Genomic DNA, 19253 nt, shown 5'->3' with positions numbered 1-19253 from the left:
ATATTAATGGATTAAATAGATGAAAATATTTTTCTTCAATCATGTTGGAATGCTGTTCAATGTGAAGAAAGCATCCTTAATCATAATATTTAATGTTTGTATTTGTGCTTTGGTCTCAGATAAGGTGTTTAACATTTTTTTTTACATAAAACAGACACAAAGTGAGGGCAAAAACTCATTCCTTAGGTAATTTGAGCTAAAATGACTAAGCAAACTATTTGTGGCAGTTAACTGTTCCAAGATAGGAAGTTGGTTGACTGAATTGCAGACAAAACTAAATTTTATTGAAACACTTTCTCAAAAGCAATAAAAAGAGTTGATTGGTTTTGTTTCTGGGTAAAAGTTTTTTATCTAAAGATTTTTATAATGCCTTTATAAATGATATGAACAGATAATCAACTTCAGCATATGAGGACACATGATATTCATTAAATAGTAATAACTAAATAAAAGTAACAAGTTATTTATTTTTGAAAGATAGTTTCTTACCATGAACAGTTGATACAATCTCCTTCATGGCCACATCACTGTTTTCCTCAATTTTCTTTGATCTTTTGAATTTCATAACCAATGTGTAACCTGCATGTTGGAATTAAGTTTTATTATCAATATAAAATTTTGATTCTCTAAAATTGCTGATATAAACCTATTATACAAGTTTTATAAAAATTTGGCAATAATTTTATATGTTTGAGTGCTAACTGTTGACCAGATGGAAGGACAAGCAGAATTTCTATGTTCCCCTCAATTCTAAAATAAAATTTTCTAAATCAAGGGAGCAAAATTAATTTAGTATCTTAAACTTTTTTATTTGACTTGATAAAACTGGCATTAAAGAAATGTCTCATCTGCCTTTTATAAATACGAAATCATTAGCTGTTATATTATGATAAACATGCATGCATATACTTTGACCTATAATGGTTTACTTTTATAAATTTTGACTTGGATGGAGAGTTGTCTCATTGGCACTCATACCACATCTTCCTATATCTATATGCAACAAGTCACAGGCAGCATTCCTCCATTACACATTTGCAATTTTCTGTAATTACCTAATTTATCTCTGATTTTCTGACCGAAGTAAATAAGGCCATCTGTCAACAGGTCTGTTCTATTTTCAGGCGTCATCTCTTTTGTGATAGAAGAAAATCCACCCAAATAAGACCATAACCTTTCGATACCTTCGCCGTCTGTAAGACCATGATTTTCTGTCCTCCTAGGTCCATACAAAATCTACAAGTATATAAATATTAAAACATAAACTTCAATATATTATAGACAAATGTCTAACAACAGTCATTTAAATATGAATACCAAGTTTTTTATATTAAAAAATCTTCAAAATTTAAAATGTTGCTAAGAAAAGAGAAATCATATCATAGTAAACCCATATAGAAAACAACATATTTGGTCTTAAAACTTGCTATAAAAAAAATTTTCATGTTAACATATACTGAAAATCTTTTCAAACCATTCTAGTATAATATATATAAACACAATATGCGAGTACATGATATATGAGCAACACAGTCAATTGATGTCTAATTAAAGTTTTGTGAGTTCTTAAGTTTCCATTTTAATGTATAACAATTACATATACAAATATGTACTGAACCAACCAATAGTTTAACAAACATGTGAAATTAGATTATCTTACTTGACATGAAATACTGTGTCCATAGCAGTGGAAAATTGGTATAGAAAATGTAATTTTTTCTAAAATGTCGTTTCGCCCTGCTTTCTGAAAAAAAAAAAGATTGTGTTGAATCGAATTAAGAATCCTGTAAACATTTTTATAAAGTTTCAATGATCTTGATTCAAACTGCTGAATAACTAATTGATAAAACTAGATGTGGTATGATTGCAAATGATAAAAAAATCTAACTGTAATAGTGCAAATTTACAACTTCAATATGACTGCAATATTTATGTAAAGTTTAAGGGATTTAGATTATACATCATACGAGAAAGGAATGGGACTGACTAATACTGTATTTTGTAAATTTATTAAAATGACACCCAGTAAATGTCAAGTCGAAATAATGGAAGGAAATCCTTGAAACATTTCTATAATATGATATCAGATGCACAACTGCAATAAGTTTGTAACCTCTCTGTGTCATTAAAACTGTCAGAGAATTTATTACATAAAGTTTATACTGTCTTGGTGTCCTGTATAAATTTTGTGAAATATTACTATGTTGATGAAAAAAAATCATAAAAATTTCTTACCAGGCTGTGCATGGCTTAATTTTTTGTAATTATTTAATGAAGTTTTAAGATTCGTGGGTAAATTTTCTAGTATTTTCTTATAAATTGAATTACATTACTGCCCAAACTATATACAGTACAAATGAAAAAAGTTTCAAACCTCTAGATGTCTTTTTAACAAACATGCAATGTCATACGAGATGTGCAGGTGTTTGTCTTTGTTTGCACTTAAAAGCAGTTCTATCAGAAAAACAGCATATCCCAGTCTACAAAATAAAAAGAGAAATGTTTCTTGAAATAACAAAAAATTGGTTTCCTATTTTTAAGTGAATTCAAATTCAAACTGCATATGTCCCTGTAAGGAATGACTGTAATTTTTTTTCTGTCTATGAAGAAATAACATCAAAAAAGTGGTGCACACTGAATAACCCGTGTAGCGTGTTATTTTAAAGTGTGCACCACATTTTTTATGTTATTTAGAATAGACAGAAAAAATATTACAGTCATTCCTTATAATTTAATTCTAAATTCCATTTTAAACCAGAGTAAATCATGAAAAAACGTTGAAGACGTCACGGTCACTTGACTAAATTATGTCTATATGAGCTGATAAACAAAACACCGTCAGCCAATCAGAAGAAGCGTTACATCCAAAATTAAATTATTCTTTCATAACCATAATCCTTTTCTCTTCTATTCACGTCTCCTTACCACTGAATACAATTCTCATTTAATTTAGATTTATGTCATGAGCAACAAAAACCTTTCAGTAGTCTAAAACCCTTCAACATCACTTCGACTTTAGTGTAGTTTTTAATGTATTTTGATAGACTTTTATTTGAACTGTGACTTTAAATAAAATTTGTATTGATTTTTTTATTTGAATATATTGCATAAGATTCTATCAAACATCAATCTAAAAATTGATTACATTACATGATATGCAAATATTTCTATAAAACACATAAGGTGAAATAAATAGGCATAAATTTGGAAAGTTAGCCTTACATGAACATACTAACTGGTGAGGTCACAGTTTTCATGGTAAATAAAAAAAATTATTATTTTAATCTGAAAATGAACTAATTTCACAGTATCCTACTTCTGTGTTTAATGAACCATAAAATAAGGGTTAAAGCCATATATGGTGAAAGTTCACATATTAATGACTGCATGTTCTAAGTTTCAAGTTGATGTAACCACAACATTTGTTCAAATATCCTAAACAAAAACATTTATCTGATATGGGAAGGAGAACAAATGACATACAAATCTGAAAACCTAATAAGGAAGGAAGGCCTTAAAATTGCATTTTCTAAAAATTATCTATAATAGAACTAACTTTTCACCATGTTTTAAACTAAAAAACTTCTGAGGGTAATCGTGTCTACAGGTAGCTCCAAACACTGCTGTTTCCGACAATTTCTTGTTTTTTGCTTTGGATCTTAAGTCATTTCCTGCTTGGAAATCGCTACATTCCTGAAAAAAGATATAAAAGCTATCAATTTCTCATCTTTTTTTTAACTACTTGCCGTTTTTCAAATACAAAAAAAATCAGCATTAATTATTTTTATATCCATATGTCTCAAATGTACTAAAATAAGTGTTTCTCGTTTCTCGTTTTTTATATAGATTAGACCATTGGTTTTCCCGTTTGAATGGCTTTACACTAGTAAGTTTTGGGGCCCTTTATAGCTTACTGTTCGGTGTGATCCAAGGCTCCGTGTTGAAAACCATACTGTGACCTATAATGGTTTACTTTTATAAATTTTGACTTGGATGGAGAGTTGTTTCATTGGCACTCATACCACATCTTCTTATATCTACTAAAAATAAAAACCTAAAATATATTATTCCTCAAATGCAATAGTCCTAAATTTGAAGAAATTTTGGAAACAATTTTGGAATTCTTCATCTTTGATTTTTATGTCTAGAATTCATGAGGCATTTTAATTAAACATATATATATGGAACTTATGGAAGGCAACTTTAATTAGCTAGTATGGATGGGTGTGAAAGGGTTTTAAAATGTATGCAGGTCTCTTGACTGCTTCAGTAATTCCCTACATAATCAATCAATTTTTTCCCACATAAGGGGGGGGGGGGGGGGGGCTGGGCCCCATGGATCCGCCTATGGTAAATAAATAAAATATGAAACACAAAATACCTTTTCTATTTTTGGAGTGTCATATTTCTTTATGAAATCATCTACCAATTCCTGTTGAACGAAAAAATTATCTTTGTGTTTTGGTTCAAGCCAGTGGTTACCAGATGAAGATTTCCGAACCAACTGAAAGTCTGCATCAAAACAAAAGATACTGGTTTCTGTCTAAAAAAGAAATGTTTGGGGTATATTAATCTACTGTTATAATGAAAATCATACGCAAAATGTTTTTACTAGAAACTAAAATATCAGTCAATTGTACGAAAGTGCACCGGATAATTAAAAATATAATTATCAGATAAATTATCAGATAAATATTTAAAATAAATAAAAACTTACGTCAACATCATTTAAGGAGTGTATTAAGTAGAGATGGGTTCTTGCTAAGGAATGAACATAGGTGCGCTAAGCATCATTTCAGTTCAAAATTTTGTGAAGCTGTTTCAAAGTGATGATAATAACAAAAGAAATTGATAACTCACTTTATCATATACTTACACTAAATAACATATGATTTTTACCGTATGATAATAGCAGAAAATTAACGTAATTCCATGTTTTTTTCGAATTGGTGCTTAGAGGGCTGAATGAAAAGTTTATCACATGCTTCGAATATTATCTCATGGCCCTTTCCGTAACCTTATCGCATGGCATTCCGGTTATACTCGGGAAATTCCGGAAAATACACACCAATGGTACTTTTCAGTGAAAAACATTACAAAGTAGGGTACAAAACAATTATTTGGATACAGGAAAGTATATTGTGTAAAATTCAATAAAAAACAAACAAACAAACTAACAAATGATAAAATAAAAGCATTTTAAAAAAATACCAACATATTTCTGAAAGTTACTTTAAAATGATGACTTTTCCAAACGGTGTTCATTACATCTATTGTCGAATTTTTTTTAATCGTCCATATAAGAATAGATCATACTGTTGTTTTTCTTCTCTGTTGATGCATTTGATAGAATTTCATTTTGGATGTACTACCTTTGGGGTCCGACGTCTGTAAACTTTTCACTCTTTGAACTTCTATTTGAGAACCACTTAAAAGGATTTATTATATTAATCTGTTATTTTCTCCATTGTTGAAGTATATGATAAAAAGATCATAGCACGTCATTTTTCATATCGCATGTTTTATCAGCCCTCGGTCAATATCAGCCCTCGAGCCATGCGACTCTTGGGCTGATATTGAACCTAGGACTGATAATACATGCGATATGAAAAATGCCATGCAATAATCTGATAGTACAGTGATTGATTGATTGTTGTTCCTCTTTTTGTTTATGGTGTTGCATGTGGGCTATTGTATTCTACTGATTATTGCTTTTATACTGTGGCAAATATTTCATTAAAATATATCAATCATTCAATGTTAATCTAGCACATTATATCAATTATACCTCAAAACAAGCTGGACAGGTACAACCATCATCTAGATCTGGAAAATTATTGGTTAAATAGTCCATTTGGTATACAAACTGACGAAATTGGTGAATTGTTTCTGCCATTAAACTCTTATAAATTTCTTTTCCCTAAAAGTAGAGTTAAAAATTAAATTTAAGAATACGCAATTGTGGCTATATGGATTATAAGGGAAAAGATAAAACCCTCACCACCACCACCAACCAAACCTTAAAGGCTGTACCGTGACCTATAGTTGTTAATTTCTGTGTCATTTGATCTCTTGTGAATAGTTGTCTCATTGGCAATCACACCACATCATTTTATATATAAATGTGTAAAAAAATACTGTATCCTTTATAAAAAACATAATTATCTAAATTTTTCGAGACATATATTTTATTGGTACTTTTCATTCTTTCAAATGTATACAGTGTCATTTATTTTTTGAAATGCCTTATATAAGTTATATAACAGTAGGATATGCTGAGGGTTTTATAACAGCAAAACTATAAATCTCATTAGTATGGAATCTTAATTAAATTAACCTCTTTTGTGACCAACATCTTGTACAACTTTGGTTGTCTAGCTTTTAAAGCTTCACAAAACCCCTTCACGGATACATGGCACTCGAGCAATAAACCATTTAACCAGCGAAGTAAATCAATGTGGAAGGCTAAATGAGGTGTTTTTGGTGAGGCAGGCCACAGATTGTATGACAACAAGGTAATTGCTTCCTCCTCACAAGAACAAAATTGAATTGTTCTAAGATGTTGTCTACCTGAAAAATAAAGACAATTATTACAGGTAACAATAAATAGAGAAATTGTTTTTAAAACATACAAGTCTTGCAAAAAAAATGCTTAAAAAACAGAAGTTAATTAGTGTATTCCACTTTGGACCACCTATCACTTTAAAAATTTTAATTGAAAAAAAATATTTAATGTCACAGTACCCAAATTTCGCCTATTTAGCAAAAATAGCAGCGAAAATCTTACAAGATTTCTTAGGGACTAAACAATTTGTATTTTTTTATAATTTGACATTATGCAAGTCTTTCAAATAGTATTTGAAAGACTTGCATAATATAGGTATATATATATCTAAATATTCACAAAATACAGTACAAATCAACAGATAAAGTATTCACTAATTCATTAAATTGTTCTAAATGATTGAAGAAATAAAACAAAACACCTTTTATTTAACTTCTAAGGATGTGAATTTAAGCATGGATGCAATTTGGGTACTCCTCATAACAGACTCATGGATCGTATGAAGGTCGGTTCGAACCCATTTTTCTATGATTCGATATAGATTCAAATTCCAATTAATGGAACTTTATAGTAAATAAGGATTCATCTACCAAATAAACACAAAATAGAAACTTTTGTTTGGATCATAAATGAATGTTACAGGTGAAAAATCTGTCAAAATAGTTGCAATTTGGTATATGTATATATTTTTTTTATTTTTTTGTCTAAATCATATCAAATGTCCATTTAAAAGTAATTGATACCTTTATCCAACCTAAGAAATGCTACAAAAGAAAGTATGTTAGTTACTATATAAAGAATACCTTTATCATCGATAACTACTATTTCTTTCATGTAGTCAGTTGTACACATGTCATGTTGTCTTCTCTTCCAAGGCTTAGTTGGAGGTGCATAGCCTATAAATGCCCCATGCTATAAAAGAAGCATGTGTTTTAATCAATTTACCTTAAATTGGTTCATCATTACAAAAATAATACTAATCTTTGATATAATTCTTATAGTAAACTATTATTAGTTCAACCAAAGTCTACAATAAAAACCTAAACTATTGTTTTGAACTAATTTTAATGGTCTTCTTCAACTGCCCTTACTGCTAAATTTAACAATTGTTAATGTGTGTGCATGAGGAAAGACAAAACCATAATGTTTAATGATACTCAGATCAATGGTTTGCTTTTCAATGTTATTATATTATTGTCGCATTAAAAAATACCCAAAATCTCTTCTTTATATAATCATACAGTGCATATATCATCAAATTTATAGGTTGTTGTAATTTAAAAAAACTAATATATCAAGCTATCACAGGGGTAGGGGTATGTTGAATATAAGAATCAATTGTGTTCAGTAACTTCTTTTAAATTATGAAATCCAGGATCTTAATAAAATCACTACCTTTTTTTGTATTCCAATAACTGCAAACTAGAGGCTCTAAAGAGCCTGTGTCGCTCACCTTGGTCTATGTGCATATTAAACAAAGGACACAGATGGATTCATGACAAAATTGTGTTTTGGTGATGGTGATGTGTTTGTAGATCTTACTTTACTGAACATTCTTGCTCCTTACTATTATCTCTATCTATAATGAACTTGGCCCAGTAGTTACAGTGGAAAATATTTTGTAAAAATTTACAAAAATTTACAAAATTTATGAAAATTGTAAAAAATTTACTATAAAGGGCAATAACTCCTTAAGGGGTCAATTGACAATTTTGGTCATGTTTGACTTATTTGTAGATCTTACTTTGCTGTACATTTTTGCTGTTTACAGTTTATCTCTATCTATAATAATATTCAAGATATTAACCAATAGCTGCAAAATTTTCTTAAAATTACCAATTCAGGGGCAGCAACCCAACAACATGTTGCCTGATTGGTCTGAAAATTTCAGGGCAGATAGATCTTGACCTAATGAACAATTTAATCCACGTCAGATTTGCTCTAAATGCTTTGGTTTCAAAGATATGAGCCAAAAACCGCATTTTACCCTATGTACTATTTTTTAGCCATGTCCGCCATCTTAGTTTGCGGGCGAGGTCATCGGACACATTTTTTATACTAGATACCCTAATGATGATTGTGGACAAGTTTGGTTAAATTTGTCGTAGCAGTATCAGAGGAGAAGATTTTTGTAAAAGATTACAAAAATTTACGAAAAATGGTTAAAAATTGACTATAAAGGGCAATAACTCCTTAAGGGGTCAACTGACCATTTTGGTCAAGTTGACTTATTTGTAGATCTTACTTTGCTGAACATTATTGCTCTCTACAGTTTATCTCTATCTATAATAATATTCAAGATAATAACCAAAAGCTGCAAAATTTTCTTAAAATTACCAATTCAGGGGCAGCAACCCAACAACGTGTTGTCCGATTCATCTGAAAATTTCAGGGCAGATAGATCTTGACCTGAAAAACAATTTTATTCCATGTCAGGTTTGCTCTAAAGGCTTTGGTTTCAGAGATATAAGCCAAAATCTACATTTTACCCCTATGTTCTATTTTTTAGCCATGGTGGCCATCTTGGTTGGTTGGCCAGGTCACCAGAAACATTTTTTAAACTAGATACCCCAATGATGATTGTGGCCAAGATTGGTTAAATTTGGCCAAGTAGTTTCAGAGGAGAAGATTTTTGTAAAAGTTAACGACGACGGACGACGACGACGACGACAAAGACGGACGCCGGACGCCGGACGCCAAGTGATGAGAAAAGCTCACTTGGCCCTGTGGGCCAGGTGAGCTAAAAACATTATATTAAACTGCCAATAAGTATGAATAAGAAGAGACATTGGGGTGAAAGAGACCCCAACCAAATAACAAACATTGACAACAAAAAGAAAATACATCCAGATATCATGCCTCAAATAAATTAAACCAAGCATGGCCAATTTCCACAAAAATTGTAATAATTAAACAAACAGAAATAATATGATCAATCAACACCTATTTCTAATTTTATACATTTATAACAAAAATCAATACATGAAACCATAAAAACAACCTGGTCTATGATAAATATTTCATAAAGCAATTATCTGCATGTATCTTCATGCTTTATTAAGAAGGGGGGCTGTCATCACACATACATTTTTATTAATTTCAGAAATTCTTACTGAAAAGATCTGCTTTACTAAATTACAAGTTAATTTTACATGGTTTTTCTTTAAAAAAAGGGGAAAATCTTACCATCCATTTCTCAAAAACATGTAAATGTGGAAATTGATGCCTAATTTCCAGACAACTTTCACATATAACTGGCCAAGATATACAATCTATGCATCGGTAGAGATCAAGGTTTTCAATTCCACAATCCTGGCATTTAAAATCGAATACTGCTTCTTTTTCTTTTGCTGCAGACACCAGCTTCTTGCATAATTCTGACCAATGGTTTAAACGTTGGAACTTGGCTTTAGCATATTCTTAAAAAAAAGTACTAAAGTATTTGGTACTGTAAGTATAAAAAACAACCTAAAAATATCAAAATTAAATTCTAATTAGACAATCTTTTGCATGATATTTATACTTAATGAATAATTACAACACATATTTTACAGTCACCTTCATCAATGATGTTAACACATTTGCACCTTTTAAAAAATACCAATAAAATTATGATGACAGAATATGCAGAATTATCAATTTTTTTTTATACCATTTTTTGGTCAACTTTCAAGTTCTTTCTGGCTTAAAAAATTCAATTTTATAAGCCCGTTTACAGAACATTCGTTTTATTGTATATTGTTGTTTGTCTGTCCGTCTGTAATCAACACGTCTGAGAATCACTCAAAAAAGGCTTAAACCTTTGAAACTTGAAACTTTGGTGAATGGTTTATATCTATTAAGATAAGCTTCCTTTATTTTTTAATACATTTCTGATATGATATTGATGAGTTATGGACATTTTTTCATTGAAAAAATGAAGGGCATATAATGCACTCATGGCACACCTCTTTATTCATCTTATAACCCATAATTCTACTTTAAGGAGATCATAAATGCCACTTTAAAATAATTACACTTCACATACTATTTTTAGGGTCAACTGTAAAAGGTGTTTCATGCTCATTGTTCAGCTGTACATCCCCATTTCTTTCTGGTTCATTGTTCATCACCTGTGCATTTATAGTTTCATCTTTATCATTTTTGGCACCAGCAGTTTTATCAATTGATGATAAAGGTTTGTATGACTTAGTTATTGTTTTCTTTTTCCCATTTTGATGGACTACAAAAGTGCATGGCACCTTTCTTTTCTTTATATGAGACATCTAAAAAATAAATAATTAAAAATCATCAAACTAAAAGTACAATTAAATTATCAATTTGTATTTATAGAATATATATTATATATAAAAATATCAGTTTCTTTTTGTATTGTTTGATTGCTGTCTCATTGACATATTCCTCTGTTTTTTAGGCAATTCGTTGTGTTCATATGTCATGTTACTCAGTCCAAAAGTTGCTAAGTTCAAAATTTGAAAAAAAACAGTGGTGTAATGCTACTAAGAATAAACAACTTATGCTTGATTATCTCCCCTTTCAAAATTTTACCATTTACAATTAAAATATATTTCTGAATTTTCATTGATAAAATAAATTTAATAAGTATTCTTAAAAGATTTGATATATTTCTGAATTTTATTTCATTATACATTATAGAAGGTTGTATTAAATTATCATATCTAAACATTTTGACTAAAATGTTTACTTACAATATAAATTGAATGGACCTTTAATTACATCAGTACTTGGTTATAAATCTTCGTACTGAAAATATATCAAATTCTTAAGGTCACTATCATTGTTTGCCTTTCATACATATGGTCATATCATATGTTTTCGTAGTCATATGTTTTCGAACTATGCATGCTTTTTCAATGGAAATCGTGACGTCATAATGCATTCTTAATATTAACGAAAACCTATGAGACGATGATATATATATATTATGGTGTTAGCGCTGTATAACCACAGATAATCCAACAGAGAATGTCTGTCATATAAAGTTGTCACAGGTTTAGACACACTTATATATATATCTATAATACTAAAATAACAAGGTCCATTTTGTTAGCCTTCATGACGTAAACACGACAAATCAAAGAATTTGACTTATACATAACTTATATAGGACAATGGTGTTGATTAAAAATTACATCAGTCCAACCCTTTTGTTTTCCACATTATAGGTATTGACAATGATTAACAAGTGCCATGTGGAATCAGATACCGATACCAATAGTATATGTCACATGTATGTATTTTCTGTATCTTCCTCCAAAAAGAGCACTATCTGGTACCATATCAAAAATATGTTGCTCCTAGTGCAAAATGTAAATCCTATTTAAAAAGTGCTTGATTACCTCCCCTTTCATAATTTTATAATTTAATTACAATTAAAAAACATTTCCCAATTGTATTGGATAAAATAAATAAGCAAATAGTTTCTTTAGTGCTTACTTACCAATACATGTAGTATTAAGTTAACTGGACCTTGGATCACATGAGTTCACAGTAAACTATCTTCAATCTAAAATATCATTCAGTAAATTATAAAGGTCACATTCAGTTGCTGTTATTTTCATATATGATATATATATATATATATATATAAAATGACTGAATAATAGCCAACAATAAATCTTACGGAGCGATGGATCATATAATTATGATACAGTACACTACAAAATACAATATATAACCAGTCTAAAAGGGTACAACATCACCAACAATATATATATATGTATACATATATGTTGTTTGTGCTGTATTTAGACCCCTCTACCAAGAAATTTGTTTTGCATGCACACGTATAAAAATTGCGGTTTTTATCCAACGCAATCATAGGTTTGAACGTTGTTTTCAATTTAGACTTGTGTATACATATATGTACATAGTAAATTTGCTGGTTGGTCCTTTTTATAGACTTCTATATATACATATATATATAAGTTTTAACTTTCACTGCAGACCATGTACTAACCTCTACTTGTCTCTTGTATTGTTCAGTTACTGACTCATTGACATATTCCTCATATATTTTTTGTTTGTATTTCTTGGAAAACCACTATATTTTTTAAGCAATTAAAAGTTTGAATTTTCTCTGTAGACTTTATACTGACCTCTTCTTGTCTCTTTTGGTATTGTTCAGTTGCTGTCTCATTGACATATTCCTCATATATTTTTTGTTTGTATTTCTTGATAAACCACAGTGGTCTAAAATATTTTTATGCAATTAATATTGTAATGATATCCTTTTACTTTTTTTCTACCATGTGACAAAAGATACTTAGCCAAAATGTTTATTCTGTTTTCAAAAGAACTAAAAGAACTGGTGTAATGCTACTTCTAATGGAACAACTCTTGATTATCTCCCCTTTCAGAGTTTTATCAATTAGAATTGAAATTTATTCCTGAATTTTGTTTGATTAAATGAATAAGTAAAAGTTCCTATATATTTGACTTCAATGCCGCAACTTACCAATACAAATGTAATAACAACTTAACGTGGCCTTGAAACTCATGACATCAGTACACAGTAGTTATTAGCTCTTCAAACTGAAAATATAATTGAATTATTAAGGTCACATTCATTTTCAGATACTGAAACCAATAGTATATATCAAATGTATGTATTTTTATTTTCTATATCTTTCTCCTTTTATAAGAGCACTCCCTTGTACCATATCAAAAAAATATTGCTCCTAGTGCAAAATGTAAATCCTATTTAAAAAGTGCTTGATTACCTCCCCTTTCATAATTTTATAATTAAATTACAATTAAAAAACATTTCCCAATTGTATTGGATAAAATTAATAAGCAAATAGTTTCTTTAGTGCTTACTTACCAATACATGTAGTATTAAGTTAACTGGACCTTGGATCACATGAGTTCACAGTAAACTATCTTCAATCTAAAATATCATTCAGTAAATTATAAAGGTCACATTCAGTTGCTGTTATTTTCATATATGTATGTATATAAGTTATAACTTTTTCTGTAGACTATCCACTGACCTCAACTCGTCTCTATTTGTATTTGGTTGGTTGCTGTCTCATTGACATATTCCTCATATTTTTTGTTTGTATTTCTTGGTCAACCACTATTTCTTTATGCAATTTATAGTGCAATGATTTCATGTTACGTTTTGCCTTAACCAACGTTGCTATTAGTGCAAAATGTTCATATACATTGCAAAGGAAATAAAAGCACTGATATAATGCTACTTGTAATGAAACAAGTACCTTTTAAATATCTCCCCTTTCAAAATTATATCATTTACAAATGAAATACACTATGAACAAACTCTAGTAGACATTCCTATACAATTTGACTACAATGTTTACTTACCAATAGGTATGACTTGCCCTAGCCTTCAGCTACATCAGCGCATAGTATTATTATATCTTCAAACTAAAAAAAAACAAACTGTAAATTAGTAGGTCACTTTTATTTTGCTACAAATTATTTTCATATATATCTAAAAGTTTGAATTTCTCTGTAGACCATGTACTGACCTCTACTTGTCTCTTTTTGTATTGTTCAGTTGCTGTCTCATTGACATATTCCTCATATATTTTGTGTTTGTATTTCTTGGTAAACCACTTTATTCTTTATACAATTAATGTTGTGATGATATCATTTTACTTTTTGTCTACTAATAGAACGGGTGTAATTCTACTTCTAATGGAACAATTCTTGATTATCTCCCCTTTCAGAGTTTTTTCAATTAGAATTAAAATTTATTCCTGAATTTTGTTTGATTAAATGAATAAGTAAAAGTTCCTATATATTTGACTTCAATGCCACAACTTACCAATACAAATGTAATAACAACTTAACGTGGCCTTGAAACACATGACATCAGTACACAGTAGTTATTAGCTCTTCAAACTGAAAATATAATTGAATTATTAAGGTCACATTCATTTTCAGATACTGAAACCAATAGTATATATCAAATGTATGTATTTTTATTTTTCTATATCTTTCTCCTTTTATAAGAGCACTCCCTTGTACCATATCAAAAAAATATTGCTCCTAGTGCAAAATGTAAATCCTATTTAAAAAGTGCTTGATTACCTCCCCTTTCATAATTTTATAATTAAATTACAATTAAAAAACATTTCCCAATTGTATTGGATAAAATTAATAAGCAAATAGTTTCTTTAGTGCCTACTTACCAATACATGTAGTATTAAATTAACTGGACCTTGGATCACATGAGTTCACAGTAAACTATCTTCAATCTAAAATATCATTCAGTAAATTATAAAGGTCACATTCAGTTGCTGTTATTTTCATATATGTATGTATATAAGTTATAACTTTTTCTGTAGACTATCCACTGACCTCAACTCGTCTCTATTTGTATTTGGTTGGTTGCTGTCTCATTGACATATTCCTCATATTTTTTGTTTGTATTTCTTGGTCAACCACTATTTCTTTATGCAATTTATAGTGCAATGATTTCATGTTACGTTTTGCCTTAACCAACGTTGCTATTAGTGCAAAATGTTCATATACATTGCAAAGGAAATAAAAGCACTGATATAATGCTACTTGTAATGAAACAAGTACCTTTTAAATATCTCCCCTTTCAAAATTATATCATTTACAAATGAAATACACTATGAACAAACTCTAGTAGACATTCCTATACAATTTGACTACAATGTTTACTTACCAATAGGTATGACTTGCCCTAGCCTTCAGCTACATCAGCGCATAGTATTATTATATCTTCAAACTAAAAAAAACCAAACTGTAAATTAGTAGGTCACTTTTATTTTGCTACAAATTATTTTCATATATATCTAAAAGTTTGAATTTCTCTGTAGACCATGTACTGACCTCTACTTGTCTCTTTTTGTATTGTTCAGTTGCTGTCTCATTGACATATTCCTCATATATTTTGTGTTTGTATTTCTTGGTAAACCACTTTATTCTTTATACAATTAATGTTGTGATGATATCATTTTACTTTTTGTCTACTAATAGAACGGGTGTAATTCTACTTCTAATGGAACAATTCTTGATTATCTCCCCTTTCAGAGTTTTTTCAATTAGAATTAAAATTTATTCCTGAATTTTGTTTGATTAAATGAATAAGTAAAAGTTCCTATATATTTGACTTCAATGCCACAACTTACCAATACAAATGTAATAACAACTTAACGTGGCCTTGAAACACATGACATCAGTACACAGTAGTTATTAGCTCTTCAAACTGAAAATATAATTGAATTATTAAGGTCACATTCATTTTCAGATACTGAAACCAATAGTATATATCAAATGTATGTATTTTTATTTTTCTATATCTTTCTCCTTTTATAAGAGCACTCCCTTGTACCATATCAAAAAAATATTGCTCCTAGTGCAAAATGTAAATCCTATTTAAAAAGTGCTTGATTACCTCCCCTTTCATAATTTTATAATTAAATTACAATTAAAAAACATTTCCCAATTGTATTGGATAAAATTAATAAGCAAATAGTTTCTTTAGTGCCTACTTACCAATACATGTAGTATTAAATTAACTGGACCTTGGATCACATGAGTTCACAGTAAACTATCTTCAATCTAAAATATCATTCAGTAAATTATAAAGGTCACATTCAGTTGCTGTTATTTTCATATATGTATGTATATAAGTTATAACTTTTTCTGTAGACTATCCACTGACCTCAACTCGTCTCTATTTGTATTTGGTTGGTTGCTGTCTCATTGACATATTCCTCATATTTTTTGTTTGTATTTCTTGGTCAACCACTATTTCTTTATGCAATTTATAGTGCAATGATTTCATGTTACGTTTTGCCTTAACCAACGTTGCTATTAGTGCAAAATGTTCATATACATTGCAAAGGAAATAAAAGCACTGATATAATGCTACTTGTAATGAAACAAGTACCTTTTAAATATCTCCCCTTTCAAAATTATATCATTTACAAATGAAATACACTATGAACAAACTCTAGTAGACATTCCTATACAATTTGACTACAATGTTTACTTACCAATAGGTATGACTTGCCCTAGCCTTCAGCTACATCAGCGCATAGTATTATTATATCTTCAAACTAAAAAAAAACAAACTGTAAATTAGTAGGTCACTTTTATTTTGCTACAAATTATTTTCATATATATCTAAAAGTTTGAATTTCTCTGTAGACCATGTACTGACCTCTACTTGTCTCTTTTTGTATTGTTCAGTTGCTGTCTCATTGACATATTCCTCATATATTTTGTGTTTGTATTTCTTGGTAAACCACTTTATTCTTTATACAATTAATGTTGTGATGATATCATTTTACTTTTTGTCTAACAGAAGGGGGTTTTACACGTAAACCACTCTATTGTATTCCATTTATTTTGCAATCATATATTTAGCTCTATTTGTCTCTTCTGTGTGAGTAACTATTGGTGCTAATTATTAATCCTATTCATAAGAATAAAAAAAGCACTGATGAAATGCTACTTTAAATGAAAGCTTCTGATTATCTCCCCTTTAACAAATTTTATCATTTACAATTCAGTATATTTCTAAAAAAAATAATTTTTAAATAAAAAGTTTACTAAAATGTTCACTATAATAATCATAATTATAGATTTATTGACCCATAGAACCAGAAAAACCTAAATTTATGTAAGGGTTTTCAGACAAATTTCCTATTAAATATTCCTATTGGATTTATAATAGTATATAGGCTTGTAAATTTATAAGCCATTTATTTTGTGTCATATAGCTTTGATGTTTATGTAAAACTTTTTAATTAGAAACTAAATTGTACAAGTCTTTAAATATATTTTTGTTTTTCGAAATTGTGAAATTTTTTTATTCACCACCTCTCTTACTTTAGGTATGGCATATACCTATTTTACCTAAAATACTATCAACCTATCCATAACTTTAAACAATTAAGGCCACAAGTTCTATCTTATATTAATTTCCATGATCTTAAATTATTTTTAAGGATTTAAACTTTGCTAAATTTTTGTCATCATCTCTAATTGACTAGGTTAGGAATGAAAGTTTATTCTTATAGTTTGGTTCCAGTTTCGTTGTAAAAATAAAGTGAGATAAGTAGTTAGGATTCATTTTTCTTTTTATGTTTTTATTGTCAAAATCCAGAAAAGTCATGTTTTCACCGAGATGGTTTCAGTATTGTACACGCCCCTACCCTACCGGAAGTGTACCATTACTATGTTTGTTTGGCAAAATAAACAGAATATTACGTTTTAAGTTAATTTTGTTGCATTCTAATTCGATTTTTGTTATCATTTTAAGCCCAAACGGATACTTTTAATTGAATTTCAGATACCATTAGTCTGTAAATTTAATTATTAAAGTTCACATTCCTCAAAATGAGATCGTTCAAAGTTATTTTTTTGAAATGAAAGAAAACCTCGAGGGTCCGGAGGGGAGGGGGGGGGGGGGGACTGGGATGGGTCATGATATTCCTTGCTTTTGAGGGTCACCCATGCTATTTTCAAGCTGTAAATAAATCGTAAAATAAAATATTTTTGGAGCAATCTGGGACTATTAACGTGTTAGTATAATAGTCTCAGGAGGAATAGAAGACACTGAGAACTTTAAAATAAATATTCAGGCTCTATAATGTGCTTCCAGGAAGAAATAAAAGAAAATAAAACGGTATCACAAAAATGATTCTTGCTTCAAGCATGGCAAGTAAAAAAATATCGTTACCATCCCTTCACAACATTTTTACTATCTCCTTAGTATGTCGAACAGTCGAAAATTCAATCTAAATGTTTGGTAATTGTAAACAAAAGTCCTGATAACACAGTAAATCAACTAGTTTTCTTTAAAAAAAAAAAACAAACAGCATTGCTCATAAATTTCAATTTTGTCTCATAATTTGCAGCGTAAAATTAATCAAAAATTAGACTAATATTGTGCGTATTGCTCCTTTATATATTAACCCAAGGTGTCAGTACATGTAGTTAATCTATCTACCTTTTAAAATGTAAAACTACCAAATTTGTTAAAATGGCCGCAGCTTTCTTCTTGTTCAAGTACCACGTTCTTTCTAAAACAGCAAATGAGAGTGTTTCCGAAAAGACTTTTAATCTTTAAATAAGCTAACAGCACACTGTACAGTATATACAGTATAATTTGTTAAAATTCAAAAAGAAAGCGAGTGTTTCCGAAAAGACATTTCATCTTCGAATAAGCTAACAGCATACTGCAGCATACTGTACGGTATATACAGTATACGTTGTTACAATTTCAAAAAGGCTAATAACACTAATAACTTTCTTATTGATGAAGCAAATAGTTACCCTATCCTATAACTATTTGCTTTATCAATAAGAAAGTTATTAGTGTTATTAGCCTTTTTGAAATTGTAACAACGTATACTGTATATACCGTACAGTATGCTGCAGTATGCTATTAGCTTATTAAAGCAGTAACAGGTTTTGCTAGACATCCGTAATTTCCGTTGCAGGAATGCTTACTGATTTGTTTCGGAATTAGGTCATCACTTCCAGAACTGCTTCCAATAATATCCAGCCATTGTTTACTTTTCACCAGCAATCAGCACTTAAGCTACATCTATACTTGTGTTTCCAGTAGTCTTAATTTATATAGTAATGGCATTATTTCAGGTATAGCTTATGAACTTGAAATTACTGGTAATATCTAACGATAAAAGACCAGTTA

At 29.6% G+C, this 19253-nt stretch overlaps 2 protein-coding genes across 12 annotated transcripts in view; one reads left to right on the top strand and one right to left on the bottom strand.

Annotated features, from left to right (window-relative positions):
• The window catches only part of LOC127712409 (uncharacterized), an 87593-nt gene that overhangs the window by 7301 nt on the left and 61039 nt on the right, over positions 1-19253 (bottom strand). For 2 of the 11 annotated variants that reach the window (XM_052218842.1, XM_052218843.1), the window contains 15 exons: positions 14746-14811; positions 14379-14455; positions 12027-12092; positions 11275-11329; positions 10593-10830; positions 9752-9984; positions 7369-7477; positions 6338-6570; positions 5789-5920; positions 4382-4543; positions 3557-3693; positions 2375-2480; positions 1661-1744; positions 1056-1236; positions 490-579 (listed from right to left, as the gene is read on the bottom strand). In XM_052218842.1, coding sequence (XP_052074802.1) covers positions 490-579; positions 1056-1236; positions 1661-1744; positions 2375-2480; positions 3557-3693; positions 4382-4543; positions 5789-5920; positions 6338-6570; positions 7369-7477; positions 9752-9984; positions 10593-10830 — 1705 coding nt within the window. In that variant the 5' untranslated portion in view covers positions 11275-11329; positions 12027-12092; positions 14379-14455; positions 14746-14811. Of the gene's footprint in view, positions 1-489; positions 580-1055; positions 1237-1660; positions 1745-2374; positions 2481-3556; positions 3694-4381; positions 4544-5788; positions 5921-6337; positions 6571-7368; positions 7478-9751; positions 9985-10592; positions 10831-11274; positions 11330-12026; positions 12093-14378; positions 14456-14745; positions 14812-15248; positions 15312-15714; positions 15792-16081; positions 16148-16584; positions 16885-18545; positions 18714-19253 lie in introns of those variants that run through there. The other 9 variants (XM_052218835.1, XM_052218836.1, XM_052218837.1 and 6 more) reach the window with 9 other exon arrangements.
• LOC127711997 (uncharacterized) overlaps positions 1-19253 on the top strand; it is a 77137-nt gene that overhangs the window by 23364 nt on the left and 34520 nt on the right. The gene's annotated exons all lie outside the window — the stretch shown is intronic.

This window comes from Mytilus californianus, unplaced genomic scaffold, assembly GCF_021869535.1.
Source record: "Mytilus californianus isolate M0D057914Y unplaced genomic scaffold, xbMytCali1.0.p SCAF_8, whole genome shotgun sequence".
In the NCBI taxonomy this organism is placed as follows: Eukaryota; Metazoa; Mollusca; class Bivalvia; order Mytilida; family Mytilidae; genus Mytilus; species Mytilus californianus.
This window is presented reverse-complemented; position numbering and strand designations above follow the sequence as displayed.